The sequence below is a fragment of the Pholcus phalangioides genome, unplaced genomic scaffold (assembly GCF_987345545.1).
Source record: "Pholcus phalangioides strain wild (caught in Gottingen) unplaced genomic scaffold, Ppha-v1.0 ptg000018l_1, whole genome shotgun sequence".
Lineage (NCBI taxonomy): Eukaryota > Metazoa > Arthropoda > Arachnida > Araneae > Pholcidae > Pholcus > Pholcus phalangioides.
The window spans coordinates 9,800,145-9,822,728 of NW_028301611.1; the positions used below are offsets into that span (position 1 = coordinate 9,800,145).

Below are 22,584 nucleotides of genomic sequence, written 5' to 3' on the forward strand. Positions count from 1 at the left end.
ACACAACACAGTGAGTGTCTGTAGATATGAATCCACCCTAATAGTCACTGGTATCAAGCTCTTTTAGCATGTGAAGGCAGCATACCAACTGTACAGCATCCATTTAAACCATAATTGGTAATTTAGGGTTTCTGTGGGCACTATTAACCCAATCAAACCCCCTCATCCTTACTCTGCCGATTCCTATAACATTAATGTGCTTTGTCATGACGACTATAAACATTACATGGGTGAATACATAGATTCACCTAACACTGATACAAATACAACGCCACAACAGGCAAATTGCCCAACGAGGTGGCTGACTTAAGAACATCATGGATCCCCGGATTTTTTGGAGGCCCTACCTACTACTGCTACACCACACCCCCCCCTCCCCCACGGAACCCCCAACGAATCGGTACATGTGGGAATGTACGTGTACATGTAGTGAAACCTGGACGTGAAGTTTTTTGTTTCTCTGTAATGCTTATGTGTAGTGCTGCCATCTGCCACCATTTTTTCTAACTATGAGTGAAGTGTTATGATTGAATGATTTATCGTTGTAGGACTGTTGCTCTCTGTGGCGAGACTTTTTAACGGGGAGATCGGCTCGCATTTGCGCCTTGAAGTTGGGAACCACAGAAAACCAACTTCAGCCAACCACCACTGTGGGGTTCGAACCCGGATCCTCGCATCGCGAGTCCGTCACTATAACCACTCGACCACCACAGCGGCTGAAAAAGGGCTCTCTTTTTTTTCAAGAAAAATAACAATCACACTGATCAATCAGACCAGTGGCTGGAGTAATCCCCAGGGGAACATAAACTGAATGAAATGTGGTTAATTATGGCTAAATTTATATAGTCTCATATATATACACTAACTAGGATCAAAACGGAAATCAACATCAATATACTGAAAAGAAAACCAAAAGCAGGTCACATTGTCATAAGGAATTTCTTTTTTTTTTTTTGGAAAAAATGAATCTTATCAGGGCCAATATGATGGTAAAAACCACGAACATGCTATACTACGCATAATTTTTTTTTGTTTTTCGAAAAACAATATACACACACATGTACAAACAATGAAAAACATTAGTTTAACTTCAAGAGCACTGTTCCCCCATTTTGAAGTTATTCATAGGCCCAGAATATCGCAGGCATGTGCAGAAAATTTCTTTGGTCTGGAAAATCTGTATTTCATTCTACTATCATAAGATGATATCTCAGCAAGATGTTGAAATTTGGATTCGGACAGTTTATCATAGAATCTCTTGGACAACTTCTTGGTACATGCAGTGATGTTAAGCACACCAGAGTCTTTTCTGATATTAATATTTCTGACGAACCATTTATTTTGGAACCTCTCAAGGGCAATTAAATTGTAGTGTCGGGCAAATAGTCACACAGGAACAGCATCCATTCTCCATGATCATAGACGCTATAGCTCAAAAGTTTTATTTAAAAAACCAACGGACATGAAAAAAAAATTGAAATGCTTAAAACAGATTTGTTCATGTGGTAAATTTACATTCCTTTGATTAAAACATTTGTAAAATTCAAAGGATCATTATTCAACCAGAAATCCATCAGATAATGACAGATCAATTGCTCAAATGATAAATCATTTAAGATTACACAGAGAAGATAGCGTGACTCTCTACTATTGATGCAAACTACAGATGACAGGATACGATGCAGAGATGAATTTTGGAAGAAAAATTGTACATGCCTCAGCAGAGAATAAAACAAACTTATCAATCCTATTGCAATCCCAACAAGTGTGCTACACCAGTGTTCCTCAACTGCCTGGCCACGAGAATCATACTGCAAGATAATCCAAACAATTACAAATCTTATAGACTAAGATGTCTAATAATTAGTTTGGTTTTTTTATTTAACAACTGTGATGTTAGTTAATAATCCTACTAATAACATGCAAGTAATAAAGCAATGCCTATTGCCTTAATTTTAATTTAACAAGCCGTGATCCTAAAATGGTTGAGAGAATCACTGAACAACAAAAGCACCGACATTTTTCTTCTTTGGAGCACATATGAACGCTGAACCTAACACCACGGACAATACAGTTGAGCAAGGAGTCCACTGCTCAGTACTGTGTTCAGCTTTATACTTATATATACTCCAAGAAAGAAAAATATCAGTGCTTCTGTTGCGTAGTGGTATAATGCATGCACTGATTCAGATTGCAGGAGGAGGGTGGTTCGATTCCCCACAGAGGCATGTGGAATTTCCCAATTACAAAATTCAACTCCGCATCATATCAAGTCATCAGCACTTTGCGTCACAGTATAGGTAATTTTCTAATTACTCGAGAATTGGATCATTTTAACTTTAAAAAGGAAAAAGTATATAATTCCCCCTTCCAACAAGAATGAAATAAAAAAAATCTAGAGCAATGGTTTTATTTTAAATAAATTTACATATCTCACACCTTGAGAGAACCTAACTTTTTCATGACAGCAAAACTGGAAACTTTGTGTGCCTGAAAAAGATGAAAAATAAAGAATTTGGATTAATTCATAAAACTAGAATTTTATAGTACCACGTGAAAAAAGAAACTGAAGCACATGCAAGCAAATGGAAATTTTCAGTTATGATTTGAATATAATTGAATTTATATCAAATACGCCAGAGATTTTTTAAGAGAAATATAAAGCACAAAGAAAAGACTAAATACTAATTCTCTTTAATCAGATGATTATAAGGTTTTTGTCATACTGATATCACACACTAACTTTGTGGGCCTTTCTTTGACCAGATCTTTCCCTAAACCAGCCTAAAAAATCCAATTTCTCTCAATTTTGTGAATTGTTAGAATAATTTTTTATACTTAAGTCTGAATAAATATATCTAAGTACATCAAATTATGTACAATAAAATGTTCGGCAATCATTTAAAAAAAATCAATCTGCACCCCATAACTTCAATCACTAATTACAGTGTTCTACAAATAAAAATGTAAATCATTTTTTTAGGAGTAACAGTCCTGATTCTTATGGAAATCTGCCTCCTGAATTCAAATCTGTAATGTGTTTCTGTGTCAGGTATAACTTTCAAGTTAAAGGCAATTTCAAATTTTTGACTTTTTTCTATGCTGAGAGTCTATATAGGAAACGCATGCAATACTCACTCAACTAGTTACTTTTAAAATTGTATAGGACACAAATAAAATGAAACAAAGTAAATACAAGCCTATGAATTATATCATAATTTTATAGAAAAAAAATTTAAAGATAGGAAATATAAAAAAGTCATTTCTCCAAGAATTTGAAAGGCTTGTTTTTTCTTGCATGATCACTTTTGCTCTCTTGAGTAATGTTCTAACAACAGTCATTGCAGGCATCCATTTGCCTTCATGCAGAATTCTCTACGGTCATTATATCTTCATAAAACCTTTCACCATGTTCGTCCAAAACAACACTGCAGTTCTCTGGGAAAATAATGCAGATGTGAATCTAGGAAATTCACTCTTAGGGAAGTTGCATCCAAAATCCTTGCACGCACTTACCAGCCATTGAACCAATTCTTCATAGTTGTTAGCTCATTTACTTCTTAGAAAGTTTCGTGTTACATTCTTGAAACAAATCCATGCACTTTTCTCTTTTGATGCCAGGCATTTTTCAAAAAATATGTGTCTCTGTGAAGTTCTCTAATTTGGAGACCAACAAACACTCCCTCATTTTTGCAGTCAAAAGACAAAACTTTCTGAAAGGTACATAAACCCCTTTCCAGATGAATTCATGGCTTTGACAAACTCTTTTATAAAGTCTAGCTTCGTGTGAAGAGGAAGGCAGCAGGACATCATCAATGGTTACTTATTTCTCATTGTGTATATTTTTTTTCTCCCTCTTTCCATTCACGTTGATACCAAATCATTCTTTTGCCGTGACCCATTCATGCAGAAAACCTCTAAATTTTGGTATATTTTTGCTGCATACTTAATACTCTCAAGTATGACGTATCTCAAGAAATTATATTTCTTTATAACAGAATTGGAGAATCAATTGAACATATTGAATTTCATAATTTGTAGGGAAGAGAAGAAGTCTTATTTTTTTTTAAATTCTCAGTTATTCGACTCGCATATTTATACGCCATTTTGACTCTGCCTCCCTCGCATCATATAAACGAGGTTTCACTGTACTATATTTTTTCATAATAAACAATGTTTTGCATTTTCTAATAATTTATTTAAAAACCAAACAGATATTGCATACCTCACACCTACAAAAAAATATCTCGCTACTCTTCTCTCTCAAAATACCCTAGAGCTTTCATGCGTTGATAGTCAGCTTCTACATCATAAGTCCTGCAATTTATAAAGTTTTAATTTAACATTACAAAATGTTAATGCAAATAAATAAAAATATTCGAGCATGATGTACATAGTGATACTAAAGACATGTAAATACCTTTACCATGAAACACTCATGGTAGGAAAAAAACATACTACCAAGAGAAACAATTCTGAAGTTTCCTTCTTTTCTCAAGAAAGTCTGGATTAAAGTTTGAAAACTGGTGTAAATGGCTTCGTTCACAAAATTTTCATTCACATAAGGGTGAATTCTCAATACATGCATTACCACTATTTAGTGATTTTTTTTTTACAGATTAGCCTTTTTTGGCATTATTTTCAGGGTTACTGGTGGTGTGATATGAAAACACCATAATGACTCCCACCCCTTCTCAAAAAAAAAAAAAAACCTTTAAGGTTTTTTGCATGAAAGGAAGTACAAAAAAACAAAATCCCTTTTACACTTGTCGTATTTCTTTTTTGAGAATTTCTTCTCATTTGTTGCACCTGGGCCTCTAAGAATGGCATATTCACTGAACAGAGTTCTTGTGCAAATGAAAAAAATAAACACAAAAATAAAAAAAGGATGAAAACGAAATGATACAGAAAGGCCAGCGCAGCATCACCATCTATAACCATGTTGGTGAAAAATTACTGTTTCGAAATAACCATAAACTTTCAACAAAAGAGTATTCCTAAATTGGGAATCCACCCATCGCAAGTAGCAGTAATTGATATTTTAATGAAGCTCCAAATTTATTGTCAAAAACGGCTACTTCATAAACATATACTTGATTGTACATGCACCTCGTAAACATTCCTCTCCAAAATTTCCAATGAATCTGTGCAAGTCAGAACGTGGAGCATATGTTAAATAGTGTTGTCCCCTAAGGTATTCCTGTTGTCTGAGTTATGTTTAATCCGTGTTTTTCTAGTGCTGCCATCTATTTTACATATTATAAGTAAAGATCGTTAAAAGCTTGAATTTTCACGTTGGAACAGCTCCCAACTATTTTAAATACCATGAAAACTTACTTGTAAAACTCAGCGTAACGCCTTTTCCTTGGCTCAGCTACACCATACCTATAAGCTAGAGCAGTAGCGAACCCTAGGACAAAGGCAAGACCAATGTGTAATTTTGTGCTTTGCCTCAACATCCCTCTCATCTGAGGCTTCTGTAATTTCTGGACTTGCGTAGAAGTCGACATAGCCTTGAATGAAACAATTGAAATGCTATTATAATATAATCGTTTTATTTATCATTATCAGCAATGAGAAAAAAAAATATCTATAGCAATAATGCAACTAGAAAAATTTTCATTCCAGTAACTCAAGGCCGGAACTAGCAGGAGGGTGGGGGAAAGCATGTGTGGCCAGTAACCCGGGGCGATTGACTGAGGGGGCGACGAATATTCACCCTTTAATTGCTGCTTCTACATACACAGGGGCGACAAAATGTGTGCTTGCCCCGGGTGATGACGAAGTATTTAGTTCCGACCCTGTTAATACTAAACAATAAAAAAAACCTATAATAAAATAGTACTAATTTAAATTACACAACTCACTTCGATAAGACGAAAATTATGAAACGAGTTACCCCGAACAAGGTCGCCTATGTTGCGAATAATTTTCTTACAAGGAAGGTCAGCCAGACATGAAAATATTCATATGGTAAATTTCTGATGAGGAAGCACATAAATACGGGGGGGGGGGAAAGAAATGAAACCAAAATATTTATCTGTAGCGACATCTTGAAACGTTCACTAAAATTTTTTTTATCGTTATTTACATATCACAAAATAATTCGGTAGCGACAGTTATGAAAGGGAAAAAAAAAAATAATAACTAAAGTGGTTTTTTTTTGTTATTTTTATCCTCCAATTTGGTCAAAGTCGTCTTAATTATTAATAACAAGCTCAGGCCGTCCATATATCAGCCCGTCATAGAGGACGTTAATCTATCTGTATCTGTATCAGCCCGAGTAAACAAATATTTTTACTGGCATACTTTTTTTTACAGCCATTCAGTAAGTGAATCGGTTTTTGAGTGGTTTATAAAATTAAGGCTATGGGTGAATTAGTGATAACGTAGGTTTTACCTGTACCATTAAACTCTACTTCGTCAGAGTATTCAGGTTTATATTTACTATGATAATCTTTTTAATATAATGCCAACTGCGTTTTTAATTAAATTCATTAATGAAGTTATTAATGGCTCAGGAATACTCCTTTACGGCTGAAATTCTAAAAGCTGGGTTGCGCCAAATTTGGTGATAAGTTTTGGAAAAGCTTTGGTATAAGGGACAGGTTGGCGATTTTTGGTGACTTTTTTTTCCGACGCGAAATATGTCCGACGGTCCGAGAAAAAGCCGCCAGACACTACGTGCGCCAGAAAAAAAAATCGCCAGCATAGAAAACAATAACAACAAATGGTATAAACAAAAAGAAGCTCTGCATTGTTTAAAAGATAAAACTGTGGATAAAAATAAATCAATCAGGGTTTAAATAAAACCTGGCCATTGTTTGAAATAAAGCCCGGACCGTTGTTTAAATAATAAATCGATCAGGGTTTAAATAAAACCCGGGCATTGTTTAAATGAAGCCCGAACCGTTGTTTAAATAAAACTGGGCCATTGTTTAAAATAAAGCCTGGACCGTTGTTTAAATAATAAATCGATCAGGGTTTAAATAAAATACAGGCACTGTTTAAATAAATGAAAAAAAAAAGAGAACAATAAAACCTGACCAGCGACGAAAATGTAATCCAAACACTCGTCAAAAAATGGCTGAACGGCTATTTGAAAAGACGCGCTACAACAACTAACGCCGCCTGGCAGAATTTTTCAGAACAGCGACAACCCAGCAGAACAACACCGAACCAGAGTGCGCCAACGATGGCAACTTATGGACGGAAAAAAGTCGCCAATTTGGCGTGTCCCTTATACCAAAGCTGTTTCCAATATGCTATACTTATCTATTCTTACACCATTTTCATTCCTTATTGTCTCCAGCGTCATTATATCACGAGCGTCTTGGCTCTCTTAATGGTGCTTTGTCACCATTGAAATTTAGTTTATTGAGCATAAGCTGAAGTTAGTCCCTGTTCGTCATCCTGCATTCACTTTTTTCATGGATAAACATTCTTCAGTTGGATGAGAAAACGCTTCAGTTTCTTTACAGAAGTCGGCATGATACCTGCTAAAGGAATTATAGTTTCTTTCATGAAATCTGCCTCTAGCATGATTCCAAACAGCGATCCCACCAAGAAATTTGGTCGCCATTGGATTTACTGGAATAGAAACACGAAATTCTAATGTAATGGGTTGATAAATCCAGTGGCCAATAATTTTATGGGTTACAGAATTTCTCGTGATGTTCTTGCTTGCAAAAATTTGGCAATCTTGATTTTCATGATGTTGAAGATGTTTGGTGAGCAAGAAAATTCCATGATGCTAAGGAGCAAGAACTTGGCAAAATCAGAAATCACCAAATTTGGTGCAACCCAGCTTATGGAATCTTAGCCCTTTTTTACCATCCTGAATTTTTTAAGATATATATATTTTTTTAATTTAGGGTTTATATATCTTTACTGATGATCTTAAGTATTTTCTTGTGACCTGGTACAAAAAACAAGTTTTGGCCCTCGCAAAATTGATCATGGAACAACTAAATTATAATCCCTTTTGGTGATTTTTTTTCTGTGGCAAGAATTATGTCCTAAAGCATGACTCTGTTTCACTCTCGAAGATTTCTCGTTGTGCTTATCTTGCCAAAGAATAAAATCGCCAAGAAAGGGATAACGCTATGGCTGTTTTAACAAAAAAATAGCAATGAAATAAGGGATCAAGATTAAAAATATAACATCCTAAACCAGATACAGGATTGAAAATAATAAAAACCAGGACTCTCATAAACAACCATGCCTTCTGATATATAAATAAATGTTCTCTGGAATATAAACTCAGACTCTCTTTTAAAACCAAAGTTCAAACGACTGAATACAAAGTGAAGATAGTTTCAGAAAGAAAAGTCCCCCATTCCTCTATGGGGAATTAAACATGAAGTTAATCCAGAGGAATATGACTTCGCTTTCCAAAATTATCTTTGCTATGTATCCAGTGTCATTTGTACTATGTATAATTAGCGGAGAGGTTCATCGTTGCATTGTTTTTTAAATAATACAACGTTCAAGGCAAAAAAAGCCCTCTGGGTTAAATAAAAACATGATTGTAGGTTTAAAATTATAACGGCTAGTATACAAAAAATTAATTAAAATAAAAATATGAGTTGTATACAAACTGAGATAATCCATATGTAATCCTGAGAACAAATTACATATTGGGAAAATGATATGTGCGATACAATATATGACGAACAAAAAAAAGATCTGAAACGTGTGTGCGTGACTCGATAAATTCAAATGCAGCAGTATCAAGATATGTTCTGCAAAAAGCGATGTTTCATCCACTCCAGAGAAAGTGTCCTCTCACTGCTTGCTTTCCCTATCCCATATTGTATGGTGGAAGTTGTTTGTTTTGGCAAGTTCTATCAATCTTTACAGTTCTGGTTTAGTTATACTGAGTGTATATAAAAATAAATTGTGTCTAAAGGTCTTATATAAACATTTAAAGTATATACTAGCAGCACAAAAAAAATTCATCTCTACAAAAAAAGGAAGCCTTTAAAATAAAAAAATTATATTATAATAATACTCACCGCAATAGAGAGGTGAGTGCATCTCTCTGTGAAGGGGTTGACCGTTAAAAGAGGTTGTCACTGTATGCATATATGTATATTTTCTTGTTGCTGCTTTGCAAATAACATTTATTAACTCCGATTATTCTTTTCTTAAATTCTGATCTTATATATAGATATGCCAAGACCATCACTCATGATACGGCTTCTTCGTAAAGGTTGTGGAAACAGACCTTTCTATCACATCATTGTGATAGAGACTGAGAAACGATGCGTGTATGATGGTATCGAACAGTTAGGAGTTTATGATCCTATGCCTAATGAAAGAAACGAAGAGCTTATTTCGTTGAATGTGAAGAGGTTTCAATATTGGATCGCTCAGGGAGCACGACCAAACACTAATGTATCTATGTTACTTGGTGAGAACAAATTTTTAATTATAGATTTTTTTTTCTACCTTTGTTAATAATCTCATTCGTAATTATTATTAAATATTGCAGTCAACTGCACTGTTTATTTGGATTAGGTTTTGAATCTTGGTACGGAAAATGGATCCATAGCTATTCAAAATTGACTTTAAGGGGGGTCATTCAAGTATTATGTCAGCATCGGGGGGGGGGTGTTCCAGATTTACAGAATTTTGTGGACAAGGGGGGTTTGAAGGTTGTTTACGTCATCAACCACCCTTCTTTAAGATATGAAATATTCTAAGCTGCTGAAGGGGGGGGGGGGTCAAAAATGGCTAAAAATCTGCTGACGTAATACTTGAATAGTCCCTAACTTGTAGAATTGTCTCTAATGACCTTTTGTGTGCATAAAATAATTTGGTATGACAAAAAAAGAGGGCATGGCTGTATATTAGAGTATGGTCCTTATGTGGACCTGACTGACCTCAGATAATATGAACCTTACAGAATTTGTATGTTAAATGGCAAAAAAGGTGTAAATACATTTTTTTTTGCAGTTTTTTCAATGCAATTAAAAAAAATTAATATAATAAAAAAAAATACATGAAATGCTATTAATATCACTCGTGTTCTGTTATGTTACTGCCCTGCTTTCATGCCATTGTAAAAATGCCCGAATTTAGTTTTATTCAGATTAAAAGTAAATTTATTGCATTTTAACCATTGTGAAATTATAGTCATACTATTTTGAGGTTTATATGGTCATTAACCGAAACATCTCATCACTGTGTCATCTGCATAAGTTGCAATATTTCCATTCATTTGTATCAGTTAATTATGCTACTGCATTAACTTAAAAATATATTTTTTATTCATACACAGGTTTAGCTGGCATTCTTCCTATTCACCCACACTCTCTGAGACTGGCTTTGAAAACAAGAGAGGAAAGAATAAAAGAAGCAGCAGAAGAAAAGGAGAAAAACGAAGCTGCAACTTCTGCTTAATAGACAGCAGCATTAGGCTATTGTGGCATGTAAATATATATACCGTTAGAATCAGCCAATAAAAACAATTTTCTCGTCATCATAACCTATTTCTTTTCTTTGAAATTATGGAATGAAAATAATTGATATTTCTTGTTAAAGGAAATCAAGGCATAATCCCCCTTTTTTTTACACAATATACAGGATGATTCATGAAGAAGTGTAGTTTCCAGATGCTGTAAAATGGTAGCAATTGAAGACAAACCACAACTGCTGCCCTTTAGGTAGATTTATTCATAGTTTTTTCTTTTGCTACTGAGGCAAAAGGTGATAGCACATGCACCCCCATAACTAGTCTCTTCTAGTGCTGCTTCCAACTTTTTTTTCCCTATGAGAAAACTGTCACGGGAGACTCTTTCCCTGGATATATCAAGTCTTCACTTCATGCTTCGGTTGCAGGGCAACTTGATTTCCCTATTTAGATTGTAAATGTTGCTGCACAGCATGTACATGGATTCTATTTTGCTGACTTTAATACCACAAAATGCCTTTTCCATTGTAGACAGAGCTATTTTGAATGACTAATAACATTTGCATCTGCTATTGTCTATGCCACTTACCTTGGTAGTATGAATACATCTACCTAACAGATTGTAGTTGCAACTCTCTCAAACTCTTTACTTTTGACTTAAACTGTTACTGTTTTACAGCATCTGGAAACTTGAGAGTAAGAGAACCATTGTGTGTGTTTACTTTAGTTATAACCACATGATGCTCAACAGATCAGGCAAATATGAAAAGCCTCATATATACTAGTGTTCGTTTAGGAGTCTGGTATATGTGTTACTCCTGGTACGTATCAAGTGAAAATTTGCTTAAAACTTTTTATCACCTTGCAAAACACTCTTAAACCAATGTTTCACTTATTTTTCTGTAATATCCAGTATGAAGAGTTGAGTTACTGAATGCCATAACTATTTTTTTAATTGTGAATCAATTTAAACTGACTAAAATAATCACATTACTCAAAACCTGTTCTATGCACAATCACAGCATTCTCCAGAGAACCATTTTAATGGGGTGACCACTCAGCAATTTCAGTTAACTCCCATGAGATGTTATTCCTATCAGAAAGCTGTGAACAAATACTGTGCTACTTTTAAATGAAAATTTTAAGACTTCATGAGCAAATAAGAGACCAATATAAATGAAATGAAGAAAATGTGAGTTTATTGCTAGTTGAACCATAAACCATGTTGGATGAACTGAAAAATTCTCAAGCATTTTCATATTGTTTACAGCTAATGAACAAGCAACAAAATGATATTTAGCATTTTAGACTATGTTTTAGATAGTTACAAAGTTTTATCACAATAGTTATAAATCAACAGTAATTGCAGTGAATCGAAGTAGGATCAAAGCAATGAAACAATATAAATACCCATTAAGCATTTGATTCTAACTAGACATCCAATAAGACTGGAAAAAAACCAATGAAAACAATAGTACAACATAAATTTCAGAATCAATACTAAGTTCATGCACATTAAAACCAAATCAAGCTAAGTGATCTCGAATTGACAACATTGTATACATTAATTTAAACATGTTTTTATGTACTCGTGCATCAAAAATTATATTTTTCAATGAAAAAAGAATTCCAACTTCCCATAGTTTCAACCCCCCTCCCCCTGGAACATTCCATCGCCCCCAGAAGAGAAACATATATATGTCTGAGAAGAAAATTTTACATGTTATATCAATTACTGCTGAATTTTTATTTCAGCAGTAATAATTAATATTAGGTATCAGCAAACAGACAAAAATATACTTGCACATTTGTGTCCATCAAATTCCTTAGACACATAAACGTTTATCTTTTCTCTTTTTGCTTGAATGAGCTATTCAATTTCAACGAAGAGAAAAGAAAAAGATTTTACTAAACTCTCTCATTAAGACATGTGCCTTCCGACTTTACAAGAAGATGCCTAAACAGCCTCGAGAAGTCTTCATACAGTCTCTTATCAAGATGATATTTCAAAATAAACATGTCTTGAGAGAGATTTTTCAAAATTGCAAATAACAGGCAGTGGAAACCTCCCACAAAAAAAAATCAATAAAAGAAATATAGCTATATAGCTGCCAACTTTGGAGGATAAGATTTTTGCACAGATCCAAATTCCATACAAAAACAAATATGAACAGGATTTTTGAAAAACACACCAAGTAGTTTTTTTTTTCGTAAATAAAAGTAAAATCGTGGAGATTTTTTCTCTTTTGGAAAAATGGGACATTTTGCTAGCCACTACCAATTAGTCGACATCATCACCAAAAATGTAAAATCACCTCTGTCATTGCTACACTTAGATCAAATCATATCAACAAAGAATTTGCCATCTGCCCCAAAAACAGGGCATGCAGACATAAGGTCATAGCAGAGACAAGTCACCTCCTAAGTGGCTGAACTGATGCTGGCAGTTTGGCAAACTTTGTCTTAACCCTGCAAAAAAAACAACTTATTTCATGATTTGACGTAATGGTAACTTGATTTTGGAGGAGGGAAATGAAAGCAACAGCTCTTTTTGGGGTAAATTTTTTAGGAATAATAATTCCCCCCCCCCCCCAAAAAAAAAGTAAAATTTTTTTTACAATCACAGATTGAATGTGAGATATAAGAAATTCTCAGGAGCCCCGGAGAATGAGTGCAAATTCAGGAATTTCCCAGAGCCTTGGCAGCTATGTAACTAATAATGGCAATAATTATCAATTTATCAATTTTCAAACTTAAAGAAATATTTATAAATTTATGACCTAGCTCTGCAACATGCTTCATGATATTAATGTAATTGCATCATGTTTGTAGTTGAACATATCTGAACCAAAAGAAAAAGAACTTTGATTGCTGAGAAACATTCAGGCACATACGACGTATCTCTTAATATCACTTTGAATAGCTGTTCTAAACACACTCTTGCACCACAGAAAATGAATTTAAAAAATTTAAATGGTTGTGTTCAGTGTTCTTTTCCTGAATAAACTGATCACACATCAAAGGACTTCAATTAATTTGATTCACACAATTTCAATTATAAATCAACAAAAAATTTAAAAACATCAAAAAGGAAAGAAAATTGCATCACTATAATTAAGATAAAATCAATAGCGATTCATCATGTAAACTGTCTTTCTATTCAAACTACTTAAGTCTTCCAACTAATTATACTCTGACTGCTTCACCGGTCTCTTAAAGCTCATAACTTCTCTTTAACTCACATCAATATATTTTGTGTAATGGGTTTCACTGGTTTCCAGTTAAGATAAAAGCAACTGAAAATTTCAGAGGTTATTGGCAATGATCTGTAATATAGGGATAAAATAGAACTGCTGTGTAGTTACATTAATTTATTTCGAAATATATATCACCTACTAGCTCAACATGTTTCCAACGAAACCACTTCTTATAGATGGTGACAAGCTAATATACAACATAATTGGTTCATAATGTACAATTATTAGTAAAATTTTAGTCTGCATTAGTTTTTTCGGGATAATTACTTTTATTTTGGGTTGCTGTATTTTAGTTATATTTGACATGCACCTTTTTTCAGCCACCTCGTTGGGCGTTTTGCCTATTGTGACCTTAGTATTTGTATAAATTGTGCAACCCTAAATTAGCACATTTTGTTAATCTAGTTCATACTCAATTTATAATATCAAGATTTGTATTTATTTAAAAAAAAATAACACTAAAAATCACATCAGATAACCTTTTTTTTCACTAATTTAAATTGAAAGCGCCAAGCAAACCTCATAGTTATTTTCAGACTTGCAACTCAGTTAAAACGAATTTCAATACAGACACACAAGCTTGAAGTTTCCTTCCTTGAAAAGGCACTCTAGGTGCATACATCATCACAAGCGTTTGCACGTTCAAAAATACATCCAGCATACATACATTCTCATATACACACAAATATATATATCAACAAGATATCTTATGGCCCACTTGTCAGTCATCTCTGGTCACATTGGCTTGGTGATAGAAGAGGACATTCAAATGTTGTAAAATGTGGAGCCTTTTGTTTCGTATCCCATAGTTTTACTAGGAGAGGTTTCGCATGGATTAATTCATTTGCGGTACAATTTTAGTTACACGTGCACATCTGGAACAACACAGTTTGACCCACCATTCCTCAAAAAAAGGCCATATCAAGTCAACTCAGATAAACATCACTGGTAACAGAATCTTCATGATGTCATGAGAGAAAGATAAAAAGATCAACAGAGAAATAATAAATAGAATAAATGAAACATTTAAACTAGAATTAGCACATAAAACGTTAATGGAAGCAATGATATCCTATTCCTTTTAAAAAATAAACCAATGAGTGACTGTGAAAATGTAACAAGAGATGACCAACTAGTACCCATTATGTTTTAAAAATTACATACTATAAAAAAGTAGCAGTGAAATACAATAGGAACTAGGCACAAAAAAAAGTACAGTGACTAACACGCAGCAAAAAAAAATATGTACATGCATTGCCGAGACTAGGAATAATCATATCAGAACAATTAGGGAACTACTCCAGGAAATTTTCATCGATTTCTGGAATCGGTTCCCTCCAGTAGAGAAAGGAATCGTAAACAGGAAGAACATTGCAACTCTCCTTTACAGCTTCATTCGATGGCAAACACAGCTCAGCAAATGAAACGTCTTGTATTGGCTCTCTCCAATACTGGAAGCTGTTGAACTTCTCTTCGATAGCTGCATTGGTCATGAACTCTTCTTTGGTTGGATACATCTGTAATTACATATTTATATAAAGTCAAGCCCACTTAATACAAAATGACAAATTATCTTACACTATTTAAATGTATTAGGTATAACATTTTGTACAAGTGGTCAAATAAATTCAGTTAATGCGAGAAATCGGCATCATTGTGTGGAATTTGTGCCAGTATGCCGACAGACATTGAAAGTGATCAGTCACCAATAGGGCTGAACAAATCCCAGGCACCAGGTCACCATGGCGACTGGAAAATTGGCATTGGCATATAAATTTTTTAAATGTGGTTGCTAAATTGGAGTGAATTTTTAAGAGTCTCAGGAAGACGCCCAGTTTTCTAATTTCATTACAGCGCGTCTTTTAACATGCAAAAAGTAAAAGAAAACATTATTTAGGACAGTTTTTCTTGAGTAAAATACCATGCTTGACTCCTAAAAAATTGAGCTGGCACCTAAATATTTTTTTAGTTTGTCAAGTCTTTGTGACCGGAAAAGTTGAAAAAGGGATTTTTTTGGAGTTTTTCTTATAGGAGAAAAAAACTTTGGCTACTGTGCAACTTCTTGTCAAAGCCCTACTGTTTGCTTTAAATTATACACTGGTCATTGTCATATATAAATGTGAAGTCACAAAATACTTTTGAAATTGTTGAATGTTTATCTATTTCAAATAGATTGGAAGAAAATTGCGACTTTTTTTATATCAAAACAGTGGCAACGTAACTAGGGATTGATGTTTCCCAGGTTTTTCTCAATTCCTGAAATTTCCCTGGCAATATTTTTTTTTCAAAGTTATTAACTAATATCATTAATAATTATGTATATAGTTTCGTTATTTAAAAAAATTAGTAACTAATATACACTGATTTGTAGAAATAATCTCTTCTCACCCAAAGTTTGACTCCAAAACAGTTCAATGTGCCTAGGGGGGGTAATGTATCTCGCAGATCACCAATAGTGCTTTAAGCCTAAAATACTATTTAGTAATGATTGTGGTTAGTAAATGATTATAATTAAGATATTACACTCATTCGCATTAATTGGAAGAATAATCGTAAGTGTAAACTAATCTACAATATTGTTGAAAATAATGTAATTTTATAAAAAGTTTCTTTAGAAAAATTACCTAAACTAAAAAAAAATCAACATTTTTTTTTCCCTTTGGACCGATTTCAATATTTGTAGAACAATTCTTTAAATAATTTGACATGCATTTCATTGAATTAGTTTCAGAAAAATTAGATTTTTTTGCTTTTTCAAAAAGACTTCACATTCTGCACTTACAGCAACCTTTCAGTTGTAGCCAGTTAACCCTTTAAGCAAAAGAGGAGAAATCATTAGACCCCCACAAAATGCCATATCTTTTTTAACCCGCGAGCATGCGCAAGTGTGTGTTTCCCAACCACCTGAGTATATCACAAATTTCCTAACTTTACCATTTCTAAAATGGGTATAGTTAGGGGTATAGTATATACCCTGTGTAGTTGCTTCTAAGGTAATCTTTTAGTAGGGGAACGTGTCAGATGCAAAATTTCCTCTTTTGGTCACTTGAATGCAGCTACTGGGGTGCTAAACACCCCCCCCCCCCCAGCATGTCCTATTGTTACTTTACTTGCATGAAAATGACTCTCAATCTGAGTTACAAAGATGAGATTAAATACTTGCAAAAAAAATTGAAGATGTTTCTACGGATGAAAAATCAATGAATGAGTCAGATTGGTATATATGTCCTAAGAGCTATTGCAAGATCTTCTAAGAAAATTCTTGTGAAGATGCTTGGTGGATGAAATTGGCGTTCCATATATTCTACTGTTAAAATTTCAAATAGCCTATGATAATATTTTTTGCAAATGTACTATGAAAGCTCTCTTTCATCTAGAAAGACCTTAGCCCTTCAACTAATCGGATCCCAAATAGTAAAAGCACTTGAACTAAAATGAAGATTCTGAACAAATTTTTCAGCTTGCAAACCATTTACAAAAAAAGCTAAAGACTTCATACAAACGTTTTTTGTGTGCATGAGAAAAAGGCAGAAAAACAAAAATTAGCTGCTTCAAGTATAGCAAGAACATATCAGTCTTTGAGCGCAGTGTGTGAAATAATGCAAGTTTTCATATCTAATAAATGCTGGTATTTTCCCAATATTTCTTCCATTTTAATTAAATTGTTGTTTTCAAGATTTTGTTGTTTTCATATTTACAAACATTTAAATAAAAATGTGTTTCAGAAGAAATTAATTATTAGCAGGGTGCAAAGCACTCCCTTGTGCACTTTCGTGTTCTTCCCTGTATCGCGCGTGCTACTGGGTTAATTGGAGTAGGCTTTCTTCAGATTTTCAACAGGTGCAAAGATAGCGGCATAGGGAAAAGTTTTCCACTCAAAAATCAACTTTACAAAATATCTGGGCTTGTCAATGCTAAGAAGCTTTCAAAGAGACAAGATATCTTGTCAATGCTGCTAAAAAGGGTTGGTAAATGAATTCAAATGAAATTTTAAAAACCTAATTCAAGTGGCTTATTTATTCTAGATTCCCATTGTTAGACAAATTACTGGGTAAATCTCAGGAGGGAAACCCTAAATGTAACTCAATGAATTAAAAAATACAGGTATCTTTCGATTTATGCGATTTCACTGTAACAGGATTTTTAAAAATTGATTTTAAGGATTCCAACCTGCAAAATTCAACTTGGAGTTTAACTTTAATCCAGGAAATAGGCTTGCAAATATTGAAGATATAGTTAAATCCTTTGATGACGGAATCTGTTGGATTCAATGATGTAGAGGAGACAAATATGAGAGAAATTCTCAGATACAACTAATTTTAGTCCCCTTCTTTGTCACACGCATGCAATCAAGTTTATGAATGCTTCAAGAAAAACGTCATAAATTCTGTTTCATTATTTTAATTGAAAACTATCAATTATAAAGGTTACGGCTGTAAACACTTTAACCTGCTTGAAGTTTATGGGATATTTTGTATAATTTTTTTTTGTTTAGTTTATTGGAACAAGATCATTTTTAACCTTTAACTGGCGTGGTGGGGTCATCTCCACCCCCCCCCCCCCCCACACACACACACACATATCGTTCACCTTGCCACCTCCCTTGAGAAAGAATCAATCATGAGCCCAGCTAGTTCTGTACAGAGATTTTTGCCAGATAACACGTTTTCCTCCTCTGCTCCCCCTCCTGTCAATCAACTGCCAGTAACAGAGTCAGCTTTTGTTCAAATTTATATTACAGAAGAGAGAGAGAGACTGTTTTTTTCCCATCTTTTCAGATAAGTATAAGAATATGCATACAGAATAAATTATAGAAAAGATTGCTGTCAAAATGGCACAGCAATGGACTTGCTGGAGTCCAACGGCACAAAATTTTCACAATGCCAGTTAAGAATGGTACAATAATTCTATGGGTTGCTAAATATAATCATAGTACAACAAAAGAGGCTAACCAAGCAAACAAAATAAAATTTTAAAAGAAAATAAAAACCACACATATTCACAGTACACATTTTTTTTTCAAATCTTACCTCACAATTGGTAGCAAAACGAACAACTAAACTGCAAACTCAATGCAAATCTAATGAAACAAACCAAACAAAATTGGCAAAACAAAAAAATTAAATTAAACAAAAAATGTTCAGCCAGGAGATATTTGTTCTTCAAAATAAGAGTGCAACAAAGGCCAAAGATTGGAGCAAGATTTTTTGCATAAGGGCATAGTCACCTCTGCAACAGTTGCTTCACAAAAGACAAATCACCTATAAAGTAATAGTAAAAGAAGAAAAATTTTAAACTCATAACAAAATAGATAACGAATCTCATACTCTCAAATGCTACAAAGCACATAATTTAATGCACTGTTACTTACTCATATTGAATCTTATAATTTTTCAGTTTAAATCATTGGAAAAGCTCATAAAAATAAAAAAAGATGTATTATATTACTTCTTTTTTTCCGGGAGTGGACAGTATTTTTATAAGCATTCATAGTATGAGGGTCGTATGAGACACCAGTACAGCTTTTCTCTCTTTAGCATATGTTTCTATTTTTTTCCCTTTAGCATATATCTCTATAAGAAGTACAGATGACAATACCAAACAAAGATAATGGGAAGAAAAATCACATTCCTCTGTGGGGAATCAAACCACCACCAACCCCACACTTTCTGAGAGCGTGCTCTACCATTAAGCTACAGAGGACATTTTCTTTCGTAAAAACACTGTTCACAGTGTTCCCCACAGAGGAATGTGACTTTTCTTTTCAATTATCTTTGCTTGGTCTCCAGTCATCTGTACTTCTTGTAATTAGAGAGATTCATCATTTCATTCTATATCTCTACAGCCATTGCTTGGAGCTGTATGATTCTTGTACCAATCAATAGAGGATTTTTTTTCCTTTATAGGAATATGTGAAAATGAAGAAAAAATGGAACTGTCTGGTTTTTGCACCCATGTGTCTTCAATTTCTGTTAATTTCATCAGAGAAGAATGAAACTTTAAACATAACAAATAGATGTAGTAGCTCTCACAAATTTATGAGCAGTGGTAATTTTCCCTGGTCTACTTCAGTTGAAGGCCCCTTCACATGAGTGATTAAGTAGTTAAAAACATTTTAAGTCATGAAGTGCTCTAAAATCTGTCCCAACGTAAGTAATGGCGTGGTGAATGATCATCAGAAGTGACTTAAGTGGTGGAGGGCAGCAGCTCAGGATTTAGTTAGACACAACATAATTTTTTAATTTTTCCAATAGTAAAAATTCACATGACATAACGCTTTTGAGCCATATTTTGACAATAAAGATGTTGAGAAAACTTAAAAGAACGGACAGGACCAGAAACATGGATTTACTCTGCCACAAGGGTACAAGTTTACATTCTGGTGCCCCCCCCCCCTAAAAAAATTTTTTGGAACGGTTAAATAAAGACAAAGGAAAAACTTAGCGTCTTACTTTTCGGCTCTGTAATGAACCAGAAATGAATTAAATGAAGTAAATTTCTTTATAAAACTCTCCTTGTTATACTTCCTCTTTATGGGAAAAGTGTAAGCAATGATAACAGCCCTTACAAGGGCAGTGATGAAGGAGCTCCAGCCCAGTATGTTTCTTGTCCTTTTCGTCTTCTCATGCTATAAATTCACTGTGGAAGGGCTCTGCTGCATATTGTGAGGGTCACGGTAACGATGGCTCATCAATAAGAGCTGTATTATGAAACAAGTTACCTGGTGTAATTAAGAATGGTAAAATAATCCTGGATCAAAATGTGGGACAATTTATTTAAAAGTGGAATGCATGGTCAAAGACATTTTGTTTAATAAACAATGGTGTGTGACTTTGTACTGAAAAAAATCAGATTTATCCCAGGCTCACCTAGACTGAAGCCCTGTCAGCCTCCAGCTAGGGTTGTCCGAGCAGCAGGTAAGCGCTAGCTCCCTCGATAATCATTCAATAATAATATGAAGGCTACGCTTACTGGAACGGAACAGTTTCGGTATAAGGGACATGCCAACTTGGCAACTCTTTTCTGACGATATGGCGCCAGCGCGCTTGGTTGTTTTGCATTGCCGTTGTCTGCTGGGTTGTCGCTGTTCTAGAATGTTCTTTCTGATAAAAAAAATACAGCCAGATGACACTGGTTGTTGTTTTCACTTGTTCCTAGCGCGTCTTTTGAAACTTCCAACTGCCATTTTGTCGTAACTCATTCTCTCCCCTCCCTTTTCTTCCAAATGACATCACCATAGCCGCGGCATTTTGAAAACCATTGGTAGATGAGATTTTTTTTGTTATTGAGAGTTTGATTTTCACAATGTAGTGCATGGATCGGATTAATTATTGGATATATCGCGCTGGAAAAACAATCGCCAGCATAAAAACAACGGAAACCAACATCGTCAGATTTTTCTATTGTCTCTCAGGTTGTACCTTTAATATTTTCCTTTATTTAAACAGTGCCCGTATTTTATTTATACCCTGATCGATTTATTATTTAAACAAGGGTCCCGGCTTTATTTAAACAATGCCCTGGGGGTAGCGGCTTAGGCTTTAGTTAGACACCGTAATTTTTTAAATTTTCTAACAGTAAAAACTCACATAACGCTTTCGAGCCATACTTTATGTATGTAATGATTCGTCTTTGTTAGCCGAGGTATCACTGTATATATATTTTTTGAATAACGTTATCCAAACGTGTTTCGGAGAGATTTTTAGGATCTCTAAAGGGAATTTGTGTTAGTAGATATCTATGCCCGAACCCACACCTCCACGGTAAGAGGCCAGCTCCCTCTCCACTGCTCTGCTACGTGGCAATATATATAATCTTACCTGAAATATGAAAACTTTTCAAATATTTCTGGATGTTACTCAGCAAGTCATGCAATGTTTTGATATTTCTGAAATCAGTATATTTTTCACTGATTGTAATACTTTAAATAGAAGTTTTTCAGTTATGTTTGTAAATAATGTGGCGGGAAGGACAAAACACTGCCCTACAGGCAAAAACTTATAGAAAACATTGGAATTGCTTGTAAATAATAATGGAATTCGGGGTCCTAATGTTTCAATAGTTATAATTATGAATTGATAAAAAATTATCAATTACATACTGATTATAATGATACATTATTTACACATTGTGAAAAATATAGGGGAAAGGGGTGACTCGTGCTCATGCGCCCAATGCAACTTTACGCCTATGCACTACGCATCAATAACAGTGAGGTGTATCCACATGAGAAACATTAAAAATGATCAACAGAGTCTTTCATAATAATCATTGGGAAATATGGAAACAATATTAAAGTGAATCAGTGAGTTTCTCAAAATAAAAATATTAAAACTTACAAAAGTAAAGCTTCGATTCTCAAATGACACACCCACGCACATACAATACACCTCAGGTTAATATAAAAACAAGAGATCGATAAACGCTAATAAATGCAGACGGCTTTGACTTAGTTGCGTGATAGCAATGCAAAATGAAACAAGAAAAATTATAATTGTAACCACTTAAAAAACTAATTACCCCGTAAAAACGCACTATCGCACTGGTTTAATGAAAAAACTATTTTCGATTCAGTAATATTCGAGAAATACTCAGAGAAATTTTTGTGGTTATAAATATTTAGTCAGGATGTTAAAGCCGTCCTGATGTTATTGTAAACAAACCATGTTCATCAAGCTATAGGAGACTCTTCTTCTTGCTGAATAACATTCACATACAGTCTATCAATAATGCATGGAACTAAGCTTTACAAAATAAAAATACAAAAACTTAAATAAAAAACTAAAGCTTCGAGTCAACGTAAAACCGAGATCGATAATCGCTCATGCATTATGGACGGCTGTGACTTACTTGCGTGAAATCAATACAAAATGAAACAAAAAAAATTGTAATTTTAATCATTTACGAAAC

At 34.1% G+C, this 22,584-nt stretch overlaps 2 protein-coding genes and 1 long non-coding RNA gene across 4 annotated transcripts; 1 reads left to right on the forward strand and 2 right to left on the reverse strand.

Annotated features, from left to right (window-relative positions):
• Positions 1-2,394: 2,394 nt before the first annotated feature.
• LOC149071690 (cytochrome c oxidase subunit 6C-like) lies at positions 2,395-6,004 on the reverse strand. Of its 2 annotated transcripts, none has more exons than XM_089247782.1 (4): positions 5,868-6,004; positions 5,338-5,513; positions 4,226-4,317; positions 2,395-2,490 (listed from the first exon to the last, which is right to left on the reverse strand). In XM_089247782.1, exons 2-3 carry the CDS (start codon positions 5,508-5,510, stop codon positions 4,251-4,253), a joined length of 240 nt encoding a protein of 79 aa, XP_089103908.1. In that variant the 5' UTR covers positions 5,511-5,513; positions 5,868-6,004; the 3' UTR covers positions 2,395-2,490; positions 4,226-4,250. The 2 variants fall into 2 exon arrangements, with proteins under 2 accessions (XP_089103908.1, XP_089103910.1); XM_089247784.1 differs by having other exon boundaries at positions 5,900-5,982.
• Positions 6,005-6,216: 212 nt separating this feature from the next.
• On the forward strand, positions 6,217-10,486 carry mRpS16 (mitochondrial ribosomal protein S16). Its single transcript, XM_089247781.1, has 3 exons — positions 6,217-6,328; positions 9,173-9,415; positions 10,286-10,486. The coding sequence occupies exons 2-3, from the start codon at positions 9,175-9,177 to the stop codon at positions 10,405-10,407; spliced, it is 363 nt and encodes a 120-aa protein (XP_089103907.1). The 5' UTR covers positions 6,217-6,328; positions 9,173-9,174; the 3' UTR covers positions 10,408-10,486.
• A 1,108-nt stretch (positions 10,487-11,594) lies between these two features.
• Positions 11,595-22,101, reverse strand: LOC149071692 (uncharacterized). The gene is made up of 3 exons (XR_016194572.1): positions 22,014-22,101; positions 18,902-18,935; positions 11,595-15,191 (listed from the first exon to the last, which is right to left on the reverse strand). It is a non-coding gene; the product is annotated as an uncharacterized LOC149071692 (long non-coding RNA).
• Positions 22,102-22,584: the final 483 nt, after the last annotated feature.